Source organism: Zootoca vivipara, chromosome 13 (genome assembly GCF_963506605.1).
Source record: "Zootoca vivipara chromosome 13, rZooViv1.1, whole genome shotgun sequence".
Lineage (NCBI taxonomy): Eukaryota > Metazoa > Chordata > Lepidosauria > Squamata > Lacertidae > Zootoca > Zootoca vivipara.
The window spans coordinates 36,026,207-36,049,150 of NC_083288.1; the positions used below are offsets into that span (position 1 = coordinate 36,026,207).

At 45.6% G+C, this 22,944-nt stretch overlaps 1 protein-coding gene across 1 annotated transcript; it reads left to right on the top strand.

Moving 5' to 3' along the window:
• Positions 1-19,590: 19,590 nt before the first annotated feature.
• On the top strand, positions 19,591-22,417 carry KCNJ14 (potassium inwardly rectifying channel subfamily J member 14). The gene is made up of 2 exons (XM_035135518.2): positions 19,591-20,289; positions 21,866-22,417. Exons 1-2 carry the CDS (start codon positions 19,591-19,593, stop codon positions 22,415-22,417), a joined length of 1,251 nt encoding a protein of 416 aa, XP_034991409.1.
• Positions 22,418-22,944: the final 527 nt, after the last annotated feature.

Genomic DNA, 22,944 nt, shown 5'->3' on the forward strand with positions numbered 1-22,944 from the left:
GCCACAGCAGCGCAACCAGATCATAATATTACTTGTTGCCTAATGCAAGCTCGTGAAACAAACAAACCATTATCTCAGTACAACAAACCATTATCTCAGTACAACACGCCATTCTGTGGCTTATTTGTGCCACTTGTTTGTACAGGGGCAGGAGACACGTTCCTAATTAAGTCGCAGGGCCCCCGTGCCAGTCAAGTCTTTAATTTCTGTCCGTTCACATTGGCATGCATATCACCCTTCTGCAATGGCTTATGGTACAGATTTGTAGTTGAGTGCATGAGCTGATTCCACTGCAAAACATGAGTTCAATGGCGCTTACTCCCAGGTATAAGATTGCAGCCCTCCTTGCTTACTTCATTTACCTCATTTGTATCCCGCCAGTGCTACCAAAGGTTCAGGTTAAACCCTAGAGCAGGGGTCAGCAACCTTTTTCAGCCATGGGCCGGTCCACCGTCCTTCAGACCATGTGGTGGGCCGGACTATATTTTGGAAAAATAATAATAATAATGAACAAATCCCTATGCCCCACAAATAACCCAGAGATGCATTTTAAACAAAAGCACACATTCTACTCACGCAAAAACACCAGGCAGGCCTCACAAATAACAAAAGGACACATTCTACTCATGTAAAAACACTCTGATTCCCGGACCGTCCAAGGGCCAGATTGAGAAGGTGATTGGGCCACATCCGGCCCCCGGGCCTTAGGTTGCCTACCCCTGCCCTAGAGAGTCTGTCCCCCGCTTTAATCCTCACGACTTCCCTGCGATGTAGGCTGTGCTGAGGGAGAATTCATAGCTGGGCAAGGGTTTGCGTCTGGGGTCTTTCCGGTCACAATCCAACACTCTACCCTCATACTGAGTCAATCATTATCAGTCAATCAAAGAACATTCATTGACATAAGATTTCTTTAACTGGAAGACAGCAGAAGGTATTAGGTCTGCTATGTTCCATTTGATCGCTGCGACCCAAAGCAATAATTTGCATGTCGTGATCAAAATTGCGGATCAAATACTACAGGTGCGCTTTTGTGCTCTTATAAGAGGTAGGCAGAAGGTAGATAAGGATCTACTAGTACATCTCTTGATGAGCTGCAGTAGATCGGGAAGGGGTTTTTGACTCTGTTTGGTTTCCCCTCCCAAAAAAAATACTAGCAATGAAGCAACATTTCCCATCAAAATTAGGCTGTTGAAATGAAGAATGCTAACAAGGAGTGGGTTTCTGTGTGAAAGGACTGCAAGCTCAGTCCCGGTACTAAAAACAAGTCCCTGTGTTCAGGATGTGCTCAAGGAAGCACCCAGTTGTTTCATTCTAACTGTATGTCCTTTGCACCTGGTTCCTTTGGGTAGATCTTGTGGTTCTAGTAAAAAAAAAAAACCACAAAGCAACCTCGTCAAGCCTGAAGTTAGCCCAGCCCTGCTGTGGAATATAGCTCAAAGTCTCTTAACAAACTTTGCTGAGAGGAATGAAGTGATGTATCTGAATGCAGAAACCACTCCTAAATAGAGCAATGCTCTTTTAAAGTTGCGGTACTTTTCAGGGCTACAACCCTAAGCACAATTCCTAGGAAGTAAGCACCCATGGAATCAATGGGATACTTGGGATCATTCTACGTGTGTTTATTAATCTACCCTGGCACAAATAAAAATAAATAAATCCATGCATTAATTAAGTAAACCTCCCCCTCACAATCTAATCCACTAAATTCTATGATAACCCAGCAACCTCCAATTTCCCTTCCTTGGTCTAACTTACCACATTTAGAAATGGAATTATTAAATGTAAAGGTAAAGGGACCCCTGACCATTAGGTCCAGTCGTGACCGACTCTGGGGTTGCGCGCTCATCTCGCATTATTGGCCAAGCGTATAGCTTCAAGGTCATGTGGCCAGCATGACAAAGCCGCTTGTAACTTACGTTAAATGAGGATGGCAGAGATATATAGCTGCTTGAACAGGAGGGAGGTGTGTGTGTGTGTGTGTTTTCAATGTGGAACCAGGGAGAACCCAGGGATACGAATTTTCATTCCTAACGCTCCCTTGGACTCTGTTCCAGGTTTGTCAGCAGAATTTTTGCAGTGAGGGGTAGGGAATCTCCGCAGGGCAGCCAGAACATAAAATACAGATGGCCTCATTTATTAAATTGTATTTCTTTTAAACATTAGTTCTTAGTGAGCAATTGGATAGAATATGGCTTCTAGAAGAAGAGGAAAAAGCTAATGCAGTCTTTTTCAGGGAGTGGGGACTTGGAATAACCTTGAGGGAGGAACAGCCTTCTGTTATTCATGTGCTGGCTGTAACTCATTCTGAGCCTCCCGGTGCCTAAGATGGTCTCCCTTGCATCTTCTCTAGGGCCCACACGCTCTCCTTCTCTGCCCGAATCCTAAATCCGGCAGGGACCAGAACAGTTTAGCATGTGGTGTCCTCTGGGCAGCCGTTCAAGGGCAGCTGACTTCTGGCACCAGCAACAAGGTTTTACTCTGGCTTTCCGGCCCTGATAATTAATCAGACCAGGAGCATGGCTTTAGGAGATGGGGACACACACACACACACACACACACACACACACACACCAAGCAGACAGATGCAATTCCATCCGCTTGTATTATATAGCTGGAGAAATCCCATAGTTTGTAACACCTCCCCTGTCCCCAGATTTTATAACTGGAATCCCTTTATGAAAACGAGAGCAATGTGTACGGGAAAATGTGTGGATTTATTATGATTTATTTATTAAAACCCCTTGATAACCACCTTTCCGTATGCTCAAGAGTCTATTACTGGGGGGGGGGCACAATTATTTAAAAAGAAAACAGTACCAAATGAAAGACAAAAAAAGGGAGGAGGGTGGGTTTTTGCAGCCTCCAGAATGCGAATAGAGAGAGTGGAAAAGATGAAACTCCATTTATTCTACCACTTTGGGGCAACCAGTGTAAAGGCCCTGCTTCTAAGTGCTGCAATTGATACCTCGGTTAGAGGTGGCACTCAAAACAACTGGAGAAGGGGACTAAAGGGACAATACAATATAGGGAGAGTTATATTATTATCACTGTCATTTATTTATTTCTACCCTGCCTTTTCCTCTGATGGGACCTGAGGCAGGTTACAGATAAAAACAAGAATTGCTAAAAACATAGAAGAAACAATAATTAAAAAAACATTTAAACATTAATACAATTAAAACTGTATACATACATAAAATCTGTTGAAAACATAGAAATAATTACAATAAAAACTTATATACTTATAAGTATATATATATGCCATTAGTTTCTAAAACTTTCTGTTTCATTTTTTAAAAAATCATTTTTATTAAGTTTCCATTTTATATAATATAACATACTCAATTTTTTCACATTATATTCCACTCCCACGAGCACTCGACTCCCCTCCCTCCCAGCCCATGATTACCTTAAATTATATCTTTTTTAATTGCATGTCATATTTCCCCTCTTTAGTCTCTATTCAATTCTGATAATCACAGAATTATGTTAATTGTAAATCGGTGCTTTCTATAAACTATCAAGCTTTAAATCAGTCCTGTCAGTGTTGTTAAATGTCTACAATTATCTTTCAAATACTCTATAAACTTATTGCAGTCTTTATGAAACATTTGGTCCTGCTGGTTTTGGATTTTCCCAGTCAATTTCACCAACTCAGCATATTCCATCATCTTTGTCTACCAGTCCTGGATTGTTGGTAAATCTTGTTGTTTCCATCTCTGTGTTAGTAAAACTCTTGCTGCAACAGTTGCATACCTAAACAGTTTTCTGTTTCTGTTTCAATTGCCTCAAAGAACCCAAGTTAAACAATAACAGCCACAAAAACGCTTTATTGGCGCTTCGCGCGTGCGCAGAAACACCACTCTGGATACGTACTTTTTGGGGTGAGAACGGCACCCCAGATTGGATCAAGTACGTATCCAGAGGTACCACTGTAGAATGTGTGTTTATTTAAAAAGGCTTGGGATTCATCTAGTCCAGCCTTTCGCATCATGAATTCTGCATATAAGTTAAATAAGCAGGGAGACAATATACAACCTTGTCGTACTCCTTTCCCAATTTTGAACCACTCAGTTGTTCCATATCCAGTTCTAACTGTAGCTTCTTGTCCCACATAGAGATTTCTCAGGAGACAGATGAGGTGATCAGGCACTCCCATTTCTTTAAGAACTTGCCATAGTTTGCTGTGGTCGACACAGTCAAAGGCTTTTGCATAGTCAATGAAGCAGAAGTTTTTCTAGAACTCTCTTTCTCCATAATCCAGCGCATGGTTGCTCTTTGGTCTCTGGTTCCTCTGCCCCTTCGAAATCCAGCTTGCACTTCTGGGAGTTCTCGGTCAACATACTGCCTAAGCCTGCCTTGTAAAATTTTAAGCGTAACCTTGCTAGCGTGTGAAATGAGCGCAATTGTGCGGTAGTTGGAGCATTGCCCTTCTTTGGAATTGGGATGTAGAGTGATCTTCTCCAATCCTCTGGCCATTGCTGAGTTTTCCAAACTTGCTGGCATATTGGGTGTAGCACCTTAACAGCATCACCTTTTAAAATTTTAAATAGTTCAGCTGGAATATCATCATGGAACAAGCACTTTACACACATACACACAAAAAATGGATGTGATAGAAAAGGTTTGATGGCATGTGGAAAGCTTTTCCACAATTCTGGTATCACCCCAGAGAGGGCTCTTCTCCTCACCACTAAATAATCTATTTCCCATGGATACTGGGCATAAGGCAAGTCCCCAGAATACAGTATGTTAAAACACAGCAAAGTTCAGCTTTTCCAGGCAGGTGGCAGGTGAACTTAGGTTTCATTTTTTAAAAGATAAATTAATCTAATTCTGCTATCTATCTGTAGAAGTAGGTATTGTAAATGTAATATCGTTACTACATTCCTCCTCTACCACAGCCATAAAACAACATAAATGGTAGAATAGCAGGAAGGCAGGGGGAGGTGGCAAGGTTTTGGGTGCTTTGAAGAGTGAGTAGGTCAACTGGATCCAACCAGTTCTTTGTAGATTTGAGTCTTAGGCTTTCGCAACACACCATTAGAAGGACCTTTTATCCTTCTTTTGCCCAGAGGAATTCTAGGAATAATGATATCTTACAAAGGCAGTGTTCCATCTCTTTTCGTGTGTGTGTGTGTGTGTGTGTGTGTGTGTGTGTGTGTGTGTGTGTATCCAAAATGGTGCTACACACTTAGAGATTATGCAATTGTATGACAAGGCTTATATTGATAGTCCCTGCAATCCAGGAATCCTTCAGGTGCTCTTAATTTGTCTCCTTGTTGGCACAATAATTTGCCACCATTTCAGGCATTTCTGCAGTATCCAAACATTTAGATGTGCTAATGAAAGAATATGAGAGTGTGTGTGTGTGTGTGTGTGTGTGTGTGTGTGTGTGTGTACCGGTATATACTGGGATCTATGGAGATTCTCCTTGCAGAGACACTAGATGGTCACGGTAAAAAAATTACCTCAGACAGCCTCAAATACCCAACATATCTGGGGAAGACCTCTTGCCATCTGCAGCCAAAGAGGCCGAGATAAGGGCCTCTCTTCAGCTTTTTCTCTCACAGTTTTGCACGTAGGTACACCTGAGGCAAAATAGTAGCCAGCTCCATCAGAACTCCCTGACAGAAATAAATGTGCTTCTTATCTCCTTCAGACCGAACAATGAACAAAAAATGTAGGAGTTCCTTTATTCTGCCCTAAGGCTCTGAACATTAGCCAATCCCAGCCTGCTGGTCAGATCTGAGAGCAGGGCAGTAAACTGGAATCAAGAGAAAGAGGAAGATATCAGGCAACAAAGGGGCTGAAATGGAAGGCAACCTAATTTAAGGCCTTGGAGTCAAAACTGTGAGACTGGTGCGAAAGTGCTACTGAAGGCAAACTTGGCCTAGAGGTATCCCCTGCTCTCTTTTCATGCAGGACTGGGATACCTGTGCACTCTTCCAGATGGAAGACTACAGGTCTTTCCCTGTTTTAATGGCTCCTCCCGGCATGCTCTGGCCCACTCCAAACTGGACACAGGGAATGCATTTCACAAACAGCTGCCCGAAGCCAGGATAACCCAGATGTGTTGCTGATTGCCTCTCCACTCCATGAAAATATTATAGCGTGTCTCTATTTATGCATTTGGTTCGTTGGTTTGTAGTTGTTGTTTTTTTTATCATACCTCTCTTTTCAACCAAGGTTGCCACCCCAAGCAGCTTACCATTAAAACCCACCCACAATTACAGGATGTTACAGGTGGTGGAATGGAGCAGGTGGGGAATTATATGGCAATTCCTTCTGGGCCCTGGGGGTCCTTATTACAGGCTTTTGTCTCCCTAGGAAAGAAGCAGATTGAGCCACAGCTGGAGCTGACATTCGAGCTGATGGTAAAGATACCGACACACACAAGCAATCGTTCCAAAGGTTGCTCCATGAGGCCAGCTATATTTCACTCTAATGATGGCACGGAATCTTAATATATATATATATATATATATATATATATATATATATATATATATAAATACAAAGTATAGAGAAGGCCGATTTTTATCAGGACCACTGCATGAGAAGTGGGGAAATACATTATACCAATCCTAACTGTCATGCAGGGAGAAGGATTTTCATTGGATCACCCCCCTCATGACAACAGAAGGAATGCCACATGGCCTGATTGCTAATTTTGTGACGACTACTTTGGCTCTTTGAACGGTCCATTATTACGCAGCTTACTCCTTCCCGCAGAAGCAGAAGCACAATCTCGCACAACATGTGATCATAAGCCCTGTCTATCCAAGATGTGATTACACAGAGAACCTTTCCAGACAACCTGTTCATTGAGCCTTCATCCCAAATTGCTTGCACAAAGCTTACACAGAAGTGAGATTATATATCCTGTCTGTATTGAGCACGTACCCTCCAACTGCCCCGATTCTGCCAGGACCGCCCCCAGAACCCGCTAGCCATCGTGGCGTCTCACGCTCTCACGGAAAGTTCCCCAAAATACCCCCAGAGCAGCTGAGAGGTTCCTGCCGCTTGGCTCCACAATGCTTTTAACAGCAGCAACGGAGCTGCCATTCCTAGAGTGGGAGGGAAGGCTGGCAAGAAAGGAACTTCCGTTTCCCCCTCCATGTTGCCCTGGACACTTCTGCCCTCCCTGACTGACACAGGCTTCTATCCCATTTCCCCTGCTGCTGACTGCCATGGAGCATGCACAGCACAGCAGGGTTCCTGAGGGAGGAAAGAATGGGAGGTGGGGGAAATGGCAACCGAAGTGGTGGCAGTGGCAGAGGAGGAGGAAGCAGATGCCCTGGTGGTCTTGGACGCAATCCTTGGAACAGGAGCAGGAGTTGGAGGCAGCCAGTGGTGCCCTCAGCCTGAGCGGCAGGAAGTTGAGGAACTACTCCCAGCCCAGGGCAGCAACACTAGCCATGACATCAACAACATGACACAGGCCGCTGAGCCAAGGGGAGAGGGGAAAGAGGGGAGATGATTACCTCCAAGTTCATTCCCCAGATGAAAATGCCTCTATGTTGGAGGGTATGTGAGCATCCATTCTCATCTGTTTGCGGGGCAATTACAGTACTGTATCCAGGAGTGAGCTTTCATTCTGAATCCATCCTGATTTGTAAACAGTGGAACCTCGGTTTATGAACACCTCGGTTTATGAATTTTCGGTTTATGAACACCGCGGACCCATCTGGAACAGATTAATTCATTTTCCATTACTTTCAATGGGAAAGTTTGCTTCAGTTTATGAACGCTTCAGTTTATGAACAGACTTAAGGAACCAATTACACCCATGCTTCAGTTTATGAACGCTTCAGTTTATGAACAGACTTCCGGAACCAATTGTGTTCATAAACCGAGGTACCACTGTACACATCTTCCTGCTAGTCATTTGTTCACCCCCACACTTTTCAGTGCTTGATCCTCGTCACTTTCCAAACCTCAAAAAAATCCAAGTGGATTTGTTGCACTTGAGTGACAGAGCCCTTTAATCCGCGTCAAGTGCACAAATCTGAAGTTCCGGTATGGGCTAGATTCCCTCCTGCAATATGCTGATCATTGAGAGGTTCCCAGAGCATATTTCTGTGCAACTGGTGCACATGCATGCTCTTTCCTGCTGAGGACGATGTGTGTGTACAGGATGGAAGCAAGGCTAGTGACCATGAGTTGTCACAATCCCACTCCCTACCTGTGCACACATTCGGAGAGCATCTGAACAGTGCTACTGTGCAAGAGAAGCTTTCCTTCTGAATTGTGCTATAAATTGCATGCCTGTTTTGATAGCATTTATTATTATTATTATTTTAAAAAATCAGTGCATTGGAGGTCTTCAGGAATTAATTCGTGTTCCACCAGCACTTAAAAATAGCTTCTCATTTCAGGGTTAGAATTATGCTAAAACCAACGAGTGCTTGTCAGCACTGCAGTGAAATATGGCCCCACTAGATAGCTGCATATATCTCTTAATCTTCAGTGGTGTATCTCAGCTATCATCATTAACACAACCAGGCAGGTTCTTCAGTTCCTGCTAGATATTTTTACCACCTCTTGTAACACAGGTCTAGCTTTACGTGTCCAGATCAAAAGGTGAAATTTGCCCTATCAAGTAATTCCCTGAGTTTCAGGCCAAAAGGCCATGATTGTCTTTGGGGGAACACTTGAAACTCATTCGTCTTTTTTTCTCTCTCTTTTTTCCCAAATGAAAGGTGAGATCTCAGAGTGCTGATATCTGACCCTGCTCCCAAATCCTGCACTTTCTCCAAACTTGCAAAAAATAAAATACATGCAGCCCTGCATATGAAGCCTTTTCCTCTGGCAGGCTCCTGCTTATGTCCAGCCAGTGAATAGCGGAGAGAGGGAGGGAGGGAGGGAGAAGTGCGTTTTGGGCCAGAAATCTTGTCTGAGATTAGGTACTGACTTTGTCATGAAGTTCCACTTATCCAAGCGCTAAGCCCAGCATCAGCTTTATTTGGAAGCATAAGCTTTCCACGCGCGTGTCACTGCAAGCACAGGGACTGGGTGCTCTGCCGAGCAAAGACTTAGAACTGCAACAGAGCAGAATCCAGGAATCCTGCTTCCTTGGCAGGTCCTAGGAAAATCAGCTTCAGGGGCTCCGTTCCCTTTCTCCAAACAGTGGTAGGCACTGTATTGACAGAAGCGTATTTTGCAAGATAAACTCACTTTCTGATAAAGCAATTGCCAACTAGCAATATGTATTCCTCGAGGCTCAATATGTATTACGAGGCTCGTACGCTCAGACACAGCATTAATGTGCAAATGGATTTGCATTTGTTCCAACCCTGAAAGGGTATTGCTACACCCTTCTGGCTGGCTATTCCTGCATTAGCTGGATTGCTGTAAGGCTGCATGCTCACCGTATAATTTAAACTGGGTGCCCCAACACCCTACCCCAAGAATCCTGGGAACTGTAGTTTGTTAAGGGTGCTGGAAACTGTCATTGTGATATGGGTATTCTATCATTCCAATGATGATTGGGGATGTGGGTTTGTTCTTTAAATGCATGGCGTGTTCACAGCCTAATAACAGCCCAGGAAATATATAGTTAGCAGGTGGTTTTCTGATACTCCCTGTGTTTTTGCACCCATCAGAGTTTAGAGAAGCTGGCACTTCCCCACCTGAGGATAGGGAGGGTTTCCCCCGCCCCCTTACATTTATGTTGTTACGGAGGTTGTGTGCCACCTCTAATCTCTGCCAAGCAGTAGCAAGATTCCAGGGGGTTCCAGGCGCTCACCCAGGGTTGTGATTCTGTTGGGGAAATCGAGGCACAGTGGAGGCTGGTGTCTTTAAGAAATATGGTTTATTTTACACAAGTCTTCAACAGAGGGTGTGCAGAACACTATACCCTATGGATGTCTCTCATTGCCCCTCTCATAGCTTCAGCAAGCTTGTGCCCATAGCAGCAGTCAGTCCTAGCTTCTGGTCTCTCAGGGCATCCTCCTCCAGCCAGTGCCAAGACGGGTTCTGACTACTTCCTCCTTTTTGTTCTCAGAACACCTTCAGATTTCAAAAAGGGTACATTTTTCTGTGACATCATGCTCCCCCATCACCTTGGCAACCTGCCAAATCTCCTGTCTCTGTCCACAGAGCGGGGGGGGGGGAGATAGCTTTTTGCATTGCCAATGGCCTTCAATGGCCCAATACCAGGCATCCCATTTCTCAATGGCTTTGCACTTAGCTAGAGCAGCCAGGCTGGTTTGCATAAGCTAACCCAGGAATTTCTTGTCCGGCACAAGTTCTGCAGCTTGTATTTTCCCTTCATATCATATCAATACTACCATTTATTAATTTCTGCCATTCAATGGCAGGCTTTGGTACCCCCAGATCCATGACAATATCCTACCTTACTTTTCCCGTTACATAATTTTTTTTAGGCGGTGTGCTTAGGATTCCCAATTTGTTTTCCCATCGAGGCTGTGACTGGACCCTCTGAGTTCAGCAAGGGTGCTGCTCTGTATGTCTTCAAACCACACCCTGGGGCCATGTCTAAGTGCCAGTGTGTGTGTGTGTGTGCATGTGTGAGAAACAGCAGTTGGCAGCTTTTAAGACAGAGACAGATAGAGTTTCTAGCTGGAGCTAGTCGAAACTAGCAGGGGCAGTCTTGGGGCACTAGCCAAGTTGCTCTCTGGGGACCTTTGGCTTGGCCTCCTTGCCTGCAGTTATGTTCTGCTTTTATATGGGTAAATAAAGCAAATATAGCACAGGTGCCTCAAGTCTCCAGAGCTCTCCCAAAGGAAGGCAGAGCATATAATGTTGCTTTTCCTCGGGGGAGTAGGGAACGTGGAACAATATGGAATGCATTTATTGAGAACTATCTCCCTTTTTCCTTTGTCTACTTTTCTTAAGCATTCCCAGATTAAAATTTGGCCATATCCGCTCAAGCCCAACCCATTTATATCACTATCATTTATATCACTATCAGGAATCAGGAATGGACTGGAAGTACGGGAAGCAGGACTCCTGGGTTTTCTTGGAGCCACGAGGAAACACAGGGAGGGTGGCAGCAAAACAAACAAAGAATGAGGCAGCCAGGAGATGTGGGTGCTAAGAAAATGGGGAGCATGAGTGGTTTGTGAAAGAGGGCCATATTTATTTGTATGTGCATAGCGCTATCGACCTGCATTGCATTTTATAAAAAGGAAGAAGGCAGGTGCTTGCCTCAAGGAGCTACAATCTGCAACTTTACACAGGGAATGCTGCAGAAGGAAGGGTGGAAGATGAAAGCAAGGATGAACAGAGAAGGAATATGCTTTCAGCTGAGTTGCTCCTAATTACATTCACAGATTCCTCTGAGGAGTCCAGGACTGTATACATGGTGTCTCCTTCTTTTTATTATCACAACAACTCTGTGAGACAGGTTAGAGCCACGCTGGGCTTACTCTGTAATACATATGCAAGCTTAGTTTCAGGAGAGGACTAGGTTGGTTGTGGCAAAGGCCGGAGAAAGTGTAGATTGTTTGTGAGGTAGTTCCATGCACAGTGGAAGGAAGAGCGCAACAGAAGTGCTTTGTAGGAAAGGATAGAGCTGGAGAAGCAAAGGTGCACACAGGCAGGGATGTATCCATGCATAACGGCAGAGAAATACAAGGGAAGAGCTAGACACCAGGAAACACTGAGTGTCTAAAAATGCATGTACAAGAATGGAAATCAACCATAAAAAAAAAATTTAAAACCTATGGATTCCTTAATCTAAAGCAGGAGTGGGAAACCTGTGGCACGGGCAATCTGAGCAGTGGCCAAGAATTATGGAGAGCCACCGATTGAACAACATCTGGAAGGCAACAGGTTCCCCTTCCATGAGATAAAGCAGTTCCGGGTTCCACACATACAGTCATGATCCCTCTGCAGTAGAACAACATTCCTGCTACATGCATCAAGTGTAAGTTTGGGTGGGGGGAACCTGCTCTATTCACCACCACCTTGTTGTGAGCCCAAAACCGGGGGGGGGGGGAGCCAGCAACAAGGCTGGTGTTTTATAATCTCATGTCATTATAACTGAACTAAAGAAGTCTCCACCGATCACATGAGTTGTAGTTAATCTATTGCTTACAATGCAATCCTATACATTTGCAAGTAGGTGACTGTGGCCAGACCGTCAGGAGTAAGGAGAGGTGGCTCAAAACACCAGGTCACACAGGCCATTTTCCCCATAGGAGATGCTGCTTTCTAGTAAATGGTCTACTCTGCTAACGAAGGAACATTCAGAAAAACTGGCCACCTCATTGATACCCTCTGACTCTTATGATATCCCATAAGCTTCTTGTCTCAGGGGCAAGAGAGGATAAGGCTGGGGGGTGGGGGTGCTGTCACTGCCACCCCTTTTAGTTTTTGTGGTTACTTGCGTGTAGGTTTGAGTTGACTTGAGTGCTGTGTGAATTGCTCCTGGGTGAAGGTAGAGAGCGCCCCACAGTGGTTGGAATGAGAACTACACTAATGCCTTGGGTAGGCACTGGGATATTTGGCTGTGTCCCGTGAGATGACAGGCCTGGCTAATGACTCTGTAGACACTGAATCATGGAGCAAGTGATGAGTAGATGAGGGGTTTGTGTTTTTGTGGGGCTTGGGTGTTGACAGAACCCTGTACATTATCCTGTTCATTGTGTTGTGGCCACTGGCAAAGTGGTAGATGGGATCCTAGTATCTGTATGGGTTGTGATAAGCTTGGAGTCGGTTAGGAGAGGTCAGGGTGAAGGTGGGTGGGTGGGTGTTGATGTGTGTGCCTGGTGGTGTTCTGGTTGAAATATGTTGGCTCATGAAGAATGTGCTTGGCAGCAGGAAGAATGGCAAGGATGCCCTAAACTACTACTTCTCCGGCGATCACTCGTAGCCGAGTAAGATTGTCTTCCATAAACACGGTTTTAACAATGAGTTCATAAGTGACTGTGGAGGCCAATTCTGGATCCACACGTCCTTCCACAGTGGGGACATTGGTTTCCACGCGGGAGTTGATCACGGTGTGGATTTGCCAAGCGTGCCTTCCTCTTAGCACATTTCTCCCTTGCGTCCTGAGTTCAAATGTCTTCAAAGCCCATGACACCTTTGGTAAAGGCTGTTCTCCGACTGGAGCGCTCGCAGGCCAGTGTTTCCCAGTTGTCGGTGTTTATACTACATTTTTAAAGATTTGCCTTGAGACGGTCTTTTGTTGACCACCAGCATTACGCTTTCCATTTTTAAGTTCGGAATAGAGTAGTTGCTTTGGAAGACGATCATCAGGCATCGGCACAACATGACCAGTCCAACAAAGTTGATGTTGAAGAATCATTGCTTCAACACTGTTGTTATGGCCAGGGGAAAAGATGGGGTGGAGAGGAAGTCATTAACAAGAAGGGAATAGAAACGTGCTCAGGCCATGTCTTCTGACACTTTCTCCATGTCTCAGGCGGGTTACTGGGTTGCTGAGCCTTCCAGTGTGGTGGTGCTTGTATTTAATGCCAGATCATTTCATAACAAGATCTCAGTTATATACTATCTCATCATGGATAATGTAGCTAACTCGGTGTGTATTATTGAGACCTGGGTGGGTGAACAGGGTTTGATCTAACTATGCCCAAGTGGTCTCAGTGGCTTTTTTTCTTGCTTTGGCTGGTGCACCAGTTACAACCCTTCCTGGACCATGATTGCAAAGCCACAGTGATCCAAGCATCTGTAGCCTCAGGTCTGGTCTACTGCAATGCACTCTATGTGGGGCTGCCCTCAAGGCTGGTGTGGAAACTGTAGCAAAATGTTATGACCAGACTGATAATGGAACACTGTGCCATGCATTTATAATATCTGCAGTAGCAAACCAAATTTGAGCAACTTAGGACGAAGTTGGCTGAAAGAATGCCTTCTGCCAAATAGACCTTCCTATTCAGTAAGAATTGGCGAGTCAGCTCTAACAATTATGCCTCGTTTTAGAGAAGTTCATATCACAACAACTTGAAGGAGAGTGGCCCCCAGCCTGTGGAATGAGCTCCGCATTGAGATATGTGGTGAGCTTCCAGCAGCTATTTAAAGCATTTATTCACTCACATTTTCCCTTTGATACCAGTTGAACAATATCTGGTTACTGTAATTATGACGAATTCTATTCATTTGATTGTTTTATGGTATATTGAATTGTTTCTGAATTCAATTCAAGGGGCCTTTTCTGTGGTGGCCCCTCGGTTGTGGAATGCTCTCGTCGAGGAGGTTTGCCTGGTGCCTTTTAACACCAGGCAAGTAAGATACTCTCCCAGACAGTACTCATGGTCTTGTTTTGGATTGTTTTGGTGTTCATGCTTATGGGGCTGCAGTGGTCATTTTCTGTTGTCGGTTCATTTTTGTTGGATGAACACTTTTAGTATATTTGTTTTGTTTTAATGGATTTTTTTATTGTATGTTTTGCATGCTTCTGCGCCTGTCAATCGCTTTGTGACCCCCTTCTTGCAGTCTAAAGCAATACGTAAATTGAATTGGATCATACTTAATTGTTTTATTGTACAGTGCCTTGGTATTATTTTAACAAGGCGGTATATACAGATATTTTAAATAAATTGTGTGTGTGTGTCTACTCAGAAGTAAGTTCTACTACATTCAGTGAGACTTACCGTATTCCCAAGATATCAGGTACAGTATAGGATTGCAGCCCTAATGAATTAAACCTACCTAGGTTCACAAGGGAATAAAATACTTCTGAAGGGGGGAAACACCAGGGCCGGCTCCAGGTAGAGTCACGGTGGCGCGGTGTGCCAGGGTGCTGGGCTGGTAGGTGGGGCGCTGCGCGGCTCTGCCGCGCGTAAACCATACTGCGCCCTGCGAGGGTGGGGGCGCTGGAGCGATCTGCGCCCCTCAGCGCCAGGGCGCCCGACCTGCTCGAGACTGCCCTGGGAAACACCATACTTTCCTTGTTTTTAAATGATGTGTGTATGTTGCATCTCTTGGGAGAGGCCTGTGGGTGGGGAAAGTGGGAGTGCTTTTTCTAGTATGGGGCTGGCCACCCAATAAGTTGTTGTAGTCAAAAGACGTATAGTTTAACCAGTTTGAATAATAATATTAACTTGACCGCGGGGCAATAAAATCAAGAATAAATTATAATGTTGTTGTTGTTGTTTAGTCGTTTAGTCATGTCCGTCTCTTCATGACCCCATGGACCAGAGCACATATAATACTGCACCCAAATTAAACACAAGCAAACACAAGCAAGATCCTATGTACATAGAGGTATATTCGTTTTGACAGCTTACAGCGAATGAGCTTACCTGTACATATTCTCCTCTGTTTCTTTGCCACTACGTCAAATCACATGCTTGAAAATGTAGCGTAATTTATCTCAGGCAGAAGGTTAAAACGTCTTGAATTAAGATATGTCTACAATTTCCATTTTGTCGGGAGGTGTCTTTTGAATCCATCAAAAGATTTTGCATTGATTAATCTAAACATTTCATAACCTAAATGTTGGGACTCTGGCAATGACTCACCTCAGAAGTGGAATGATGTGGGAATGACGAAGCAGGTGCCTTGAAAAGGACCTGAGCTTTCCCCGATCCCCTATCCATAAATCTTCTCTTTTTCTGACGGAAATAGTTTTGGCCTTCGCTTCTTCCTTCTGTATCCTTTCTCCCCCTTGGGGGTGCTGGATGTCGTCTTGGCTGGTTCCTTTGCCCCGGAGGGCTGGAGGTGCCTTTTGCAAGCCATCTGGGAAGAGGGCCTGAGGGGGCCTCACTCTTGAGGAAGAGGCCCAGCCTCCTGGCGTGTCATGCCACACACCCTTTGCTTCCAGATAAATAGGCAAGATTTCCCCTTAAGAGACCATGCTTTCTAGGCACACCAGGCAAAAGGCAAGCCTTCCACAGGAGCCAGATCAAAGTCCCTCCATTGGCTTGAGAGCTTTCTGCAGGTGAAGCAACATCCACTTGAAGGTGAGTGGAGTTTTCTAGGACGGACAGCTGCAACAGAGAACAAGGCTTCTGTGCATCAGCTGTTCACAACAGAGAATTGCAGGATGCACCATGGTGCTGTTGGGTCAGGGCAAGGTACTCCTGCTACAATACTCTCTGCACAGCTGTCTGCCTTTGCATGGGACGAAGTGAGGAATCAGGACAGCTCGGGGGGGGGGTCACATTAAAAGCTGCCTCAGTATTACCTGTTGACTGGAAGTTGCTGTCCCAGGTTTCAGACAGGGGTCTTAACTGGAGATGCCAGTGACTGAACCTTGGGACCTTTTGCATGTAGAGTGTGGGCTCTTCCACCGAACTGTCCCTGTGGCAATATAGAGCTTCAGGATAGCTTGGACCTCTGGGGGAAATGAAAGGTCTGTTGTAGTAAATTGTGCAGGAGGTGGGAGATGTTAGAATCATAGAATCATAGAGTTGGAAGAGACCACAAGGGCCATCCAGTCCAACCCCCTGCCAAGCAGGAAACACCATCAAAGCATTCCTGACAGGTGGCTGTCAAGCCTCCGCTTAAAGACCTCCAAAGAAGGAGACTCCACCACACTCGTTGGCAGCAAATTCCACTGCCAAACAGCTCTTACTGTCAGGAAGTTCTTCCTAATGTTTCGGTGGAATCTTCTTTCTTGTAGTTTGAATCCATTGCTCCGTGTCCGCTTCTCTGGAGCAGCAGAAAACAACCTTTCACCCTCTTCTATATGACATCCTTTTATATATTGGCTATCATATCACCCCTCAACCTTTTCTTCTCCAGGCTAAACATACCCAGCTCCCTAAGCCGTTCCTCATAAGGCATTGTTTCCAGGACTTTGAGCATTTTGGTTGCCCTCCTCTGGACATGTTGACTTAACCTGACAGTTGTCTACTTCCCCTCCACCACCACCACCACCTCTGTACTTAAGAACTGTAGCAATTTCTTCAGGGCAAACTCTTTGTACCCCTGCATGGCAGAAAAAAGCATAAGTCCCTGAATTTCTCTCTGTCATGTAACTGTTAAAGATGGAGTCAAAGTAAATTGAAAAATTAAAATATTCCTTCCAGTAGCACCTTAGAGACCAACTAAGTTTGTCCTAGGTCTAAGCTTCCATGTGCATGCACACTTCTTCAGATACACTGAAAAAGATGTTAAAGATGGAGAAACCTGAACAGGAACAAAAGCTGGCAATCCCGGTTTCTCTGGGAAGGGAGATCGACCAAGCAAGATTGTGAGGAGTAAAGGCATGAAACCATTCTTAAAATGTTATAAGCCAGAGTGCTACTGTTAAGATTGCCAGCTTTTCTTCTAATTGGTTTCTCAATCAGAAGACACCATCGTGTCAGCGATGGTGAATTTTTTACTTTTTTTTTTTTAACAAAAGATGTTGGGAAGAGTAGCAGTTAGAAATTACTGGCAAGCAAGCCTTCAAGTTCAACAAAACTCCTCGGCAGGTGGATGTTAAGCAAAGAAGCAAGTAAGCAAATCAGGAAGAGAGGTGTTGGGCGCGATAAAGCCTGAAAGTTAGTAATAATGTTAAGACAGAGTGAAGGAGGTGCACAATGATTGCCAATAAGAATACAGGTTTAAGAAACATTAATTTTTTGGATCAAATTAAACTGTGGCTTAGTTTGAGCCAGGTCTCAGCCTGCAATCTCTTTTCAATGCCGCTGCTCAACTCTGAAACATGTAAAAAGTATAATGTGTAATTGTTCTCAATGCCTAAGAACCATATCCCCACACACCCCAGATAACAGCTTCCGGATTTCCATATAAATCTCAATTCCTTTTTTAAAAAAAATGAATTGACAAACAAAAATCATATTGCAAAGATAAAAAATAATAAAGCTTTGCAAATGTTGAGGTGTTTCTTTTTTTCTTTCTTTCAAATAAATTTTTATTGTTTTCTCAAACATAAAATTACTAATATACAGAAAAGAAAAATAGTCATCAATAAAGCAATTAATCTTTTACATTTCTCTTATTGTTTACTATATACATTCCATTGTTCTGCCGAACACAACTTCCTCCTTTTACCTCCATGGTTTTCTAAGTCATCATCATATATATTGCACTTTATCATCTCCATAACTCTGGCATCTTCTTATTACATTACCATATTTGAATATATCTATATTGTTTCTGTTGTAGGTTTTATGTCAATCCTGTTAGTGTCTTTATAGTCTTACAGTACTCCTTTAGATATTCCACAAACTTACTCCAATCTTTTTGGAACTTCTGGTCCTTCTGGTCCCTTATCCTTCCTGTCATTCTAGCTAACTCTGAATTTTAACCCTCATTTTAACCCTCCAGTCCTCAATTATTGGAGTTTCTGTTGATTTCCATCTTTGAGCCAACACCATTCTGGCTGCTGTGGTGGCGTACATGAATAGTCTTTTATCTTCTTTTTTAATTTAATTTCCCATTAAACCTAATAGGAAGCTTTCTGGGTTTTTTTGGAAATGTATATTTTGACATCTTTTTTTAATTCATTATAAACTAGTTCCCAAAATGTTTTAACTTTTTCACATTGCCACCACATATGATATATGATATGATATATGAAATATATATGATACATTTCTCCATCCTTTTGGTTACGTTTCCAACACTTTCTGTTTTTCTTTTCGTAAATCTTTGCCAACTTGACTGGTGTCAGGTACCAGCGGAAGCTGTTATTTTCTTTTAAAATTGTACACGCTGTAAACTTTATATGTTGGTTCCATAGCTTATGCCACAAATCATATTCTATATTCTAACCAAAATCTGCTGCCTCAACACCCGTGTTGAGGTGTTTCAACAACTTTCACAACCTAAGAACCTAGCTGGAAGGAGAGCGCCTTGCAAGACCTGAGCTGCTCTGTAAGATAAAGTAAATATGCCTTGAGAGGAATGTGGTGCACACCAGTTAAGGTGGCTTTTAAGCCCTCTAAGGCACAAGATGCCCTGTTAGCAGAATGGGTGGCCCACACATTCACAAGGACGGGCTCCATTGCATCTTGGTAGTGAAATGGCACCAGAAGGCAGGAAACAGGCCTAAAATGAAGTAGAGGTAAAAGGTAAAGGTAAAGGGACCCTGACCATTAGGTCCAGTCGTGACCGACTCTGGGGTTGCAGCGCTCATCTCGCATTATTGGCCGAGGGAGCCGGCGTATAGCTTCCAGGTCATGGGGCCAGCATGACAAAGCCGCTTCTGGCAAACCAGAGCAGCACATGGAAACGCCGTTTACCTTCCCGCTGTAGCGGTTCCTATTTATCTACTTGCATTTTGACGTGCTTTCGAACTGCTAGGTTGGCAGGAGCTGGGACCAAGCAACGGGAGCTCACTCCGTCACAGGGATTCGAACCGCCGACCTTCTGATCAGCAAGCCCTAGGCTCAGTGGTTTAACCACAGCGCCACACAAATCCTTACTTTGGTTTCTTATCATCCTTTTTTTGGGGGGGGGGGAATCGGAGTTTAAAGTGAGTTAAGGAGATGTGCTAATGGACATGAGTCAATGACAGTCTTTGCCAACTCTCTACTCTTTCCACTTTCAGGTTACTCAGAAGTGACAATTCTGAGCAGCGCCACACTATCACCTGCTAACACCTCCCTGGCACCAGCTTTTTTCTGCACAACACACAGGCTGGGCCACCAATCCCCCAAGCCCGGCCTAGCCTTGGCCGGGACAAAGGCCAATCCCTCCGATATGGGGGTGGCCAAAGCCATCCGTCGTTTCAGCGGGGGTGGCGGGGTGGGGGAGCTGCGGGAAGAGGAGTCCGTGGAGTCCCCCACCAGCTGCCACAACGGCAGGCCCGCCCCCGTCCGGCAGCGCAGCCGTTTCGTGAAGAAGAACGGCCACTGCAACGTGCAGTTCGTCAACATGAGCGAGAAGAGCCAGAGGTACCTGACAGACATCTTCACCACTTGTGTGGACATCCGCTGGCGCTGGATGTTCCTCATCTTCTGCCTCTCGTTCGTGCTCTCCTGGTTGGTCTTTGGCTTCACCTTCTGGCTCATTGCCGCCATGAACGGGGACCTTGCCCCCGAGCAGCCTCCCAACTCAAAGCCCTGCTTCTCCGAGGTCACCAGCTTCATGGCCGCCTTCCTCTTCTCCCTGGAGACGCAGACTTCCATCGGGTACGGCTTCCGCAGTGTGACGGAGGAGTGCCCATGCGCCGTCCTGGCTGTGGTGCTGCAGTGCATTCTGGGTTGCATCATTGACGCCTTCATCATTGGGGCCATCATGGTCAAGATCGCCAAACCCAAGAAGCGCAACGAGACCTTGGTCTTCAGCGAGACAGCCGTGGTGGCCATGCGCGACGGGAAGCTCTGCCTCATGTGGCGTGTGGCCAACCTGCGCAAGAGCCACCTGGTGGAGGCCCATGTTCGGGCACAGCTGCTGCAGGTAAGGACGGCACTATAGGAGCAAGGCAGGAGTTGGGCGGCAGCGAGATGGTTTTGGGAAGTCCTTTGATGATTCTTCTGGGATGATTAAATCAGAAGGTGGGAAATGGATGAGTAGATAAAAGGCAACAAAGCTGTATGAAGAACTTTAGATAGAGAAGGACAGAAGTTTGTGGGAGGTAGGTGAACAGATGTGGAGAATATTCTTCAGGTTGTTGCTAGAAAGAGGATGTTGTAGCTGCTCTTTTTTATGAGAAGTACAGTGGTACCTTGGTACTCAGAAGAGCTTGGCTCCCGAACAAGCAGGCTCCCAAACACGGCAAACCCAGAAGTGAGTCTGTGAATGTTTTTCGGAAGCAGAATGTCCAACGCAGCTTATGCAGCTTCCGATTGAGTGCAGGAAGCTCCTGCAGCCAATGGGAAACACCTTGGTTTTTTTAACCATTTCAGGAGTCAAACAGACTCCCGGAACAGATTAAGTTTGAGAACCCAGGTACCACTGTACCTCAGTGGTACCTCGGGTTAAGAACTTAATTCGTTCTGGAGATCCATTCTTAACCTGAAACTGTTCTTAACCTGAGGTACCACTTTAGCTAATGGGGCCTCCCCCCGCTGCCGCTGCGAGATTTCTGTTCTCATCCTGAAGCAAAGCTCTTAACCCGAGGAACTATTTCTGGGTTAGCAGAGTCTGTAACCTGAAGCGTCTGTAACCCGAGGTACCACTGTATTTGTATAAGGCAGTAACTCCCAATTGGTGGCCACCCACCAAGGGGGTCCAGGGCACCATTCACATACCATAGAGATATCAAAATATTCAAAAGTAGGGGGTCCATGGCTTGGCTTTTGAAAAACAAGCACTTCGCTCATTGGTATTAAGGGATGGAAGGCAAGGCAGATAAATAGATGAATGAGTCTGAGGTAAGAGAAGGGAAACTGTGAAAGGACTGGAAGGAAAGATAGACGTGAGGGTGGTGCTTCTCGAAGGGACAGGAGGCCAGTTGACATATGCAAGTGGGCTGCTTATTTCCTCTACATCAGGCATCCCCAAACTGCGGCCCTCCAGATGTTTTGGCCTACAATTCCCATGATCCCTAGCTAACAGGACGAGTGGTCGGGGAAGATGGGAATTGTAGTCCAAAACATCTGGAGGGCCGAAGTTTGGGGATGCCTGCTCTACATCCTGTAGCAGAATCCTCTGTAGGAGTTATGTTTTAGAAAAGGGTGGTCTTCAGTGGCCAGCAGCCATTTTGGCAACTGCAGTGGCAGTTTTCCCAATCAACCCTGGAAATGGCTGCTGGTCATCGGAGCCAACACCTAGGGACCGAGGAGTCTTCAGCCCCTAATATTGGGGGGGGGCTCACAAAATTGATGGGCATTGCCATTCAAATGCTGTGTGCGCGCCGTTTCATGTGATCAGTTATGCAGGGCAGGGCTTACCTGGAGCCCCTCCCCCCGTCCCTAATTTTATTCCACTTGGCACCCCTGCCGCAGGGCACTGTGAGTCATATCGCGAATACACATTCACCAAGTCCTGTTCTGTACATAACGCCCTCCTTCCTTTGCCTTCCCTCCCGCAGCCTCGTGTGACCCCCGAAGGCGAGTACATCCCTCTGGACCACAACGATGTCAACGTGGGTTTCGACAGCGGCACCGACCGCATTTTCCTGGTGTCGCCTGTGACGATTGTGCACGAGATCGACGCCGAAAGCCCCCTCTACGAGTACGGCCCCGCAGACCTGGCCGAGGCTGACTTTGAGCTGGTGGTCATCCTAGAAGGCATGGTGGAAGCCACGGCAATGACCACTCAGTGCCGCAGTTCCTACCTGCCCGGCGAGCTGCGCTGGGGACACCGCTTTGAGCCTGTGCTGTTTGAACGGCGCGGCCACTACGAGGTTGACTACCAGCACTTCCACCGTACCTACGAGGTGCCCGGAACCCCAACGTGCAGCGCCAAGGAGCTGAGCCACCGCAAATACAGGGCGCCCCCTGCAGGAGCCACCGCAGCTCGCGCCTCCTTCTGCTACGAGAACGAGGTGGCGCTCAGCTGCTGCCGTGAGGAAGAGGAGGAAGAGGAAAGGCAGGGAAGCCGGAGGGTGAGCCTGGAGAATGAGGCAGCCGCCACCACGTGACACCACCAGTGTCCTTAGACTGAGGAGGGCCGAGGGGAGGTGGGGAGAAAAGCAGCTGTTGTAGCAACCGCCTCTTCACACGGCAAAATGATAACACTTTCATGCTTCACCGATCCTGACCCCCCCCAAAAAAAACACATCTAGCAAGGTCTGGGCTTTCTAGAACAGGCTGTGGTGTCTGTGTCTCTAACTGTTGGGAGAAAGAAAGGCCATTTTCTGACATTTTAGCCCTTTGGACAAACTGAGAGTTTCCCCGTGATCGTTGGAACTGCTGGAGGAGGTTTAAAGAGGTTATCGATGCTAAAAAGGGAATGGGGAGAAAGCAAAGTTAAACACAGCTGGTAAACTTAGGAGCAATACTCACCTCATGTTCATAACATTAGGGATGTGGCTGTGGGAGCTAGCTAAAAATGTTTATTGTACGGAGTTCCGAGGACTTATAAGGGGGATACTGAATGTTGCTCAAATGAAGACCTGCCCCTTGTGGATTTGAGCCGTGGATGTCTAATCTATCAGGCTCTATGATA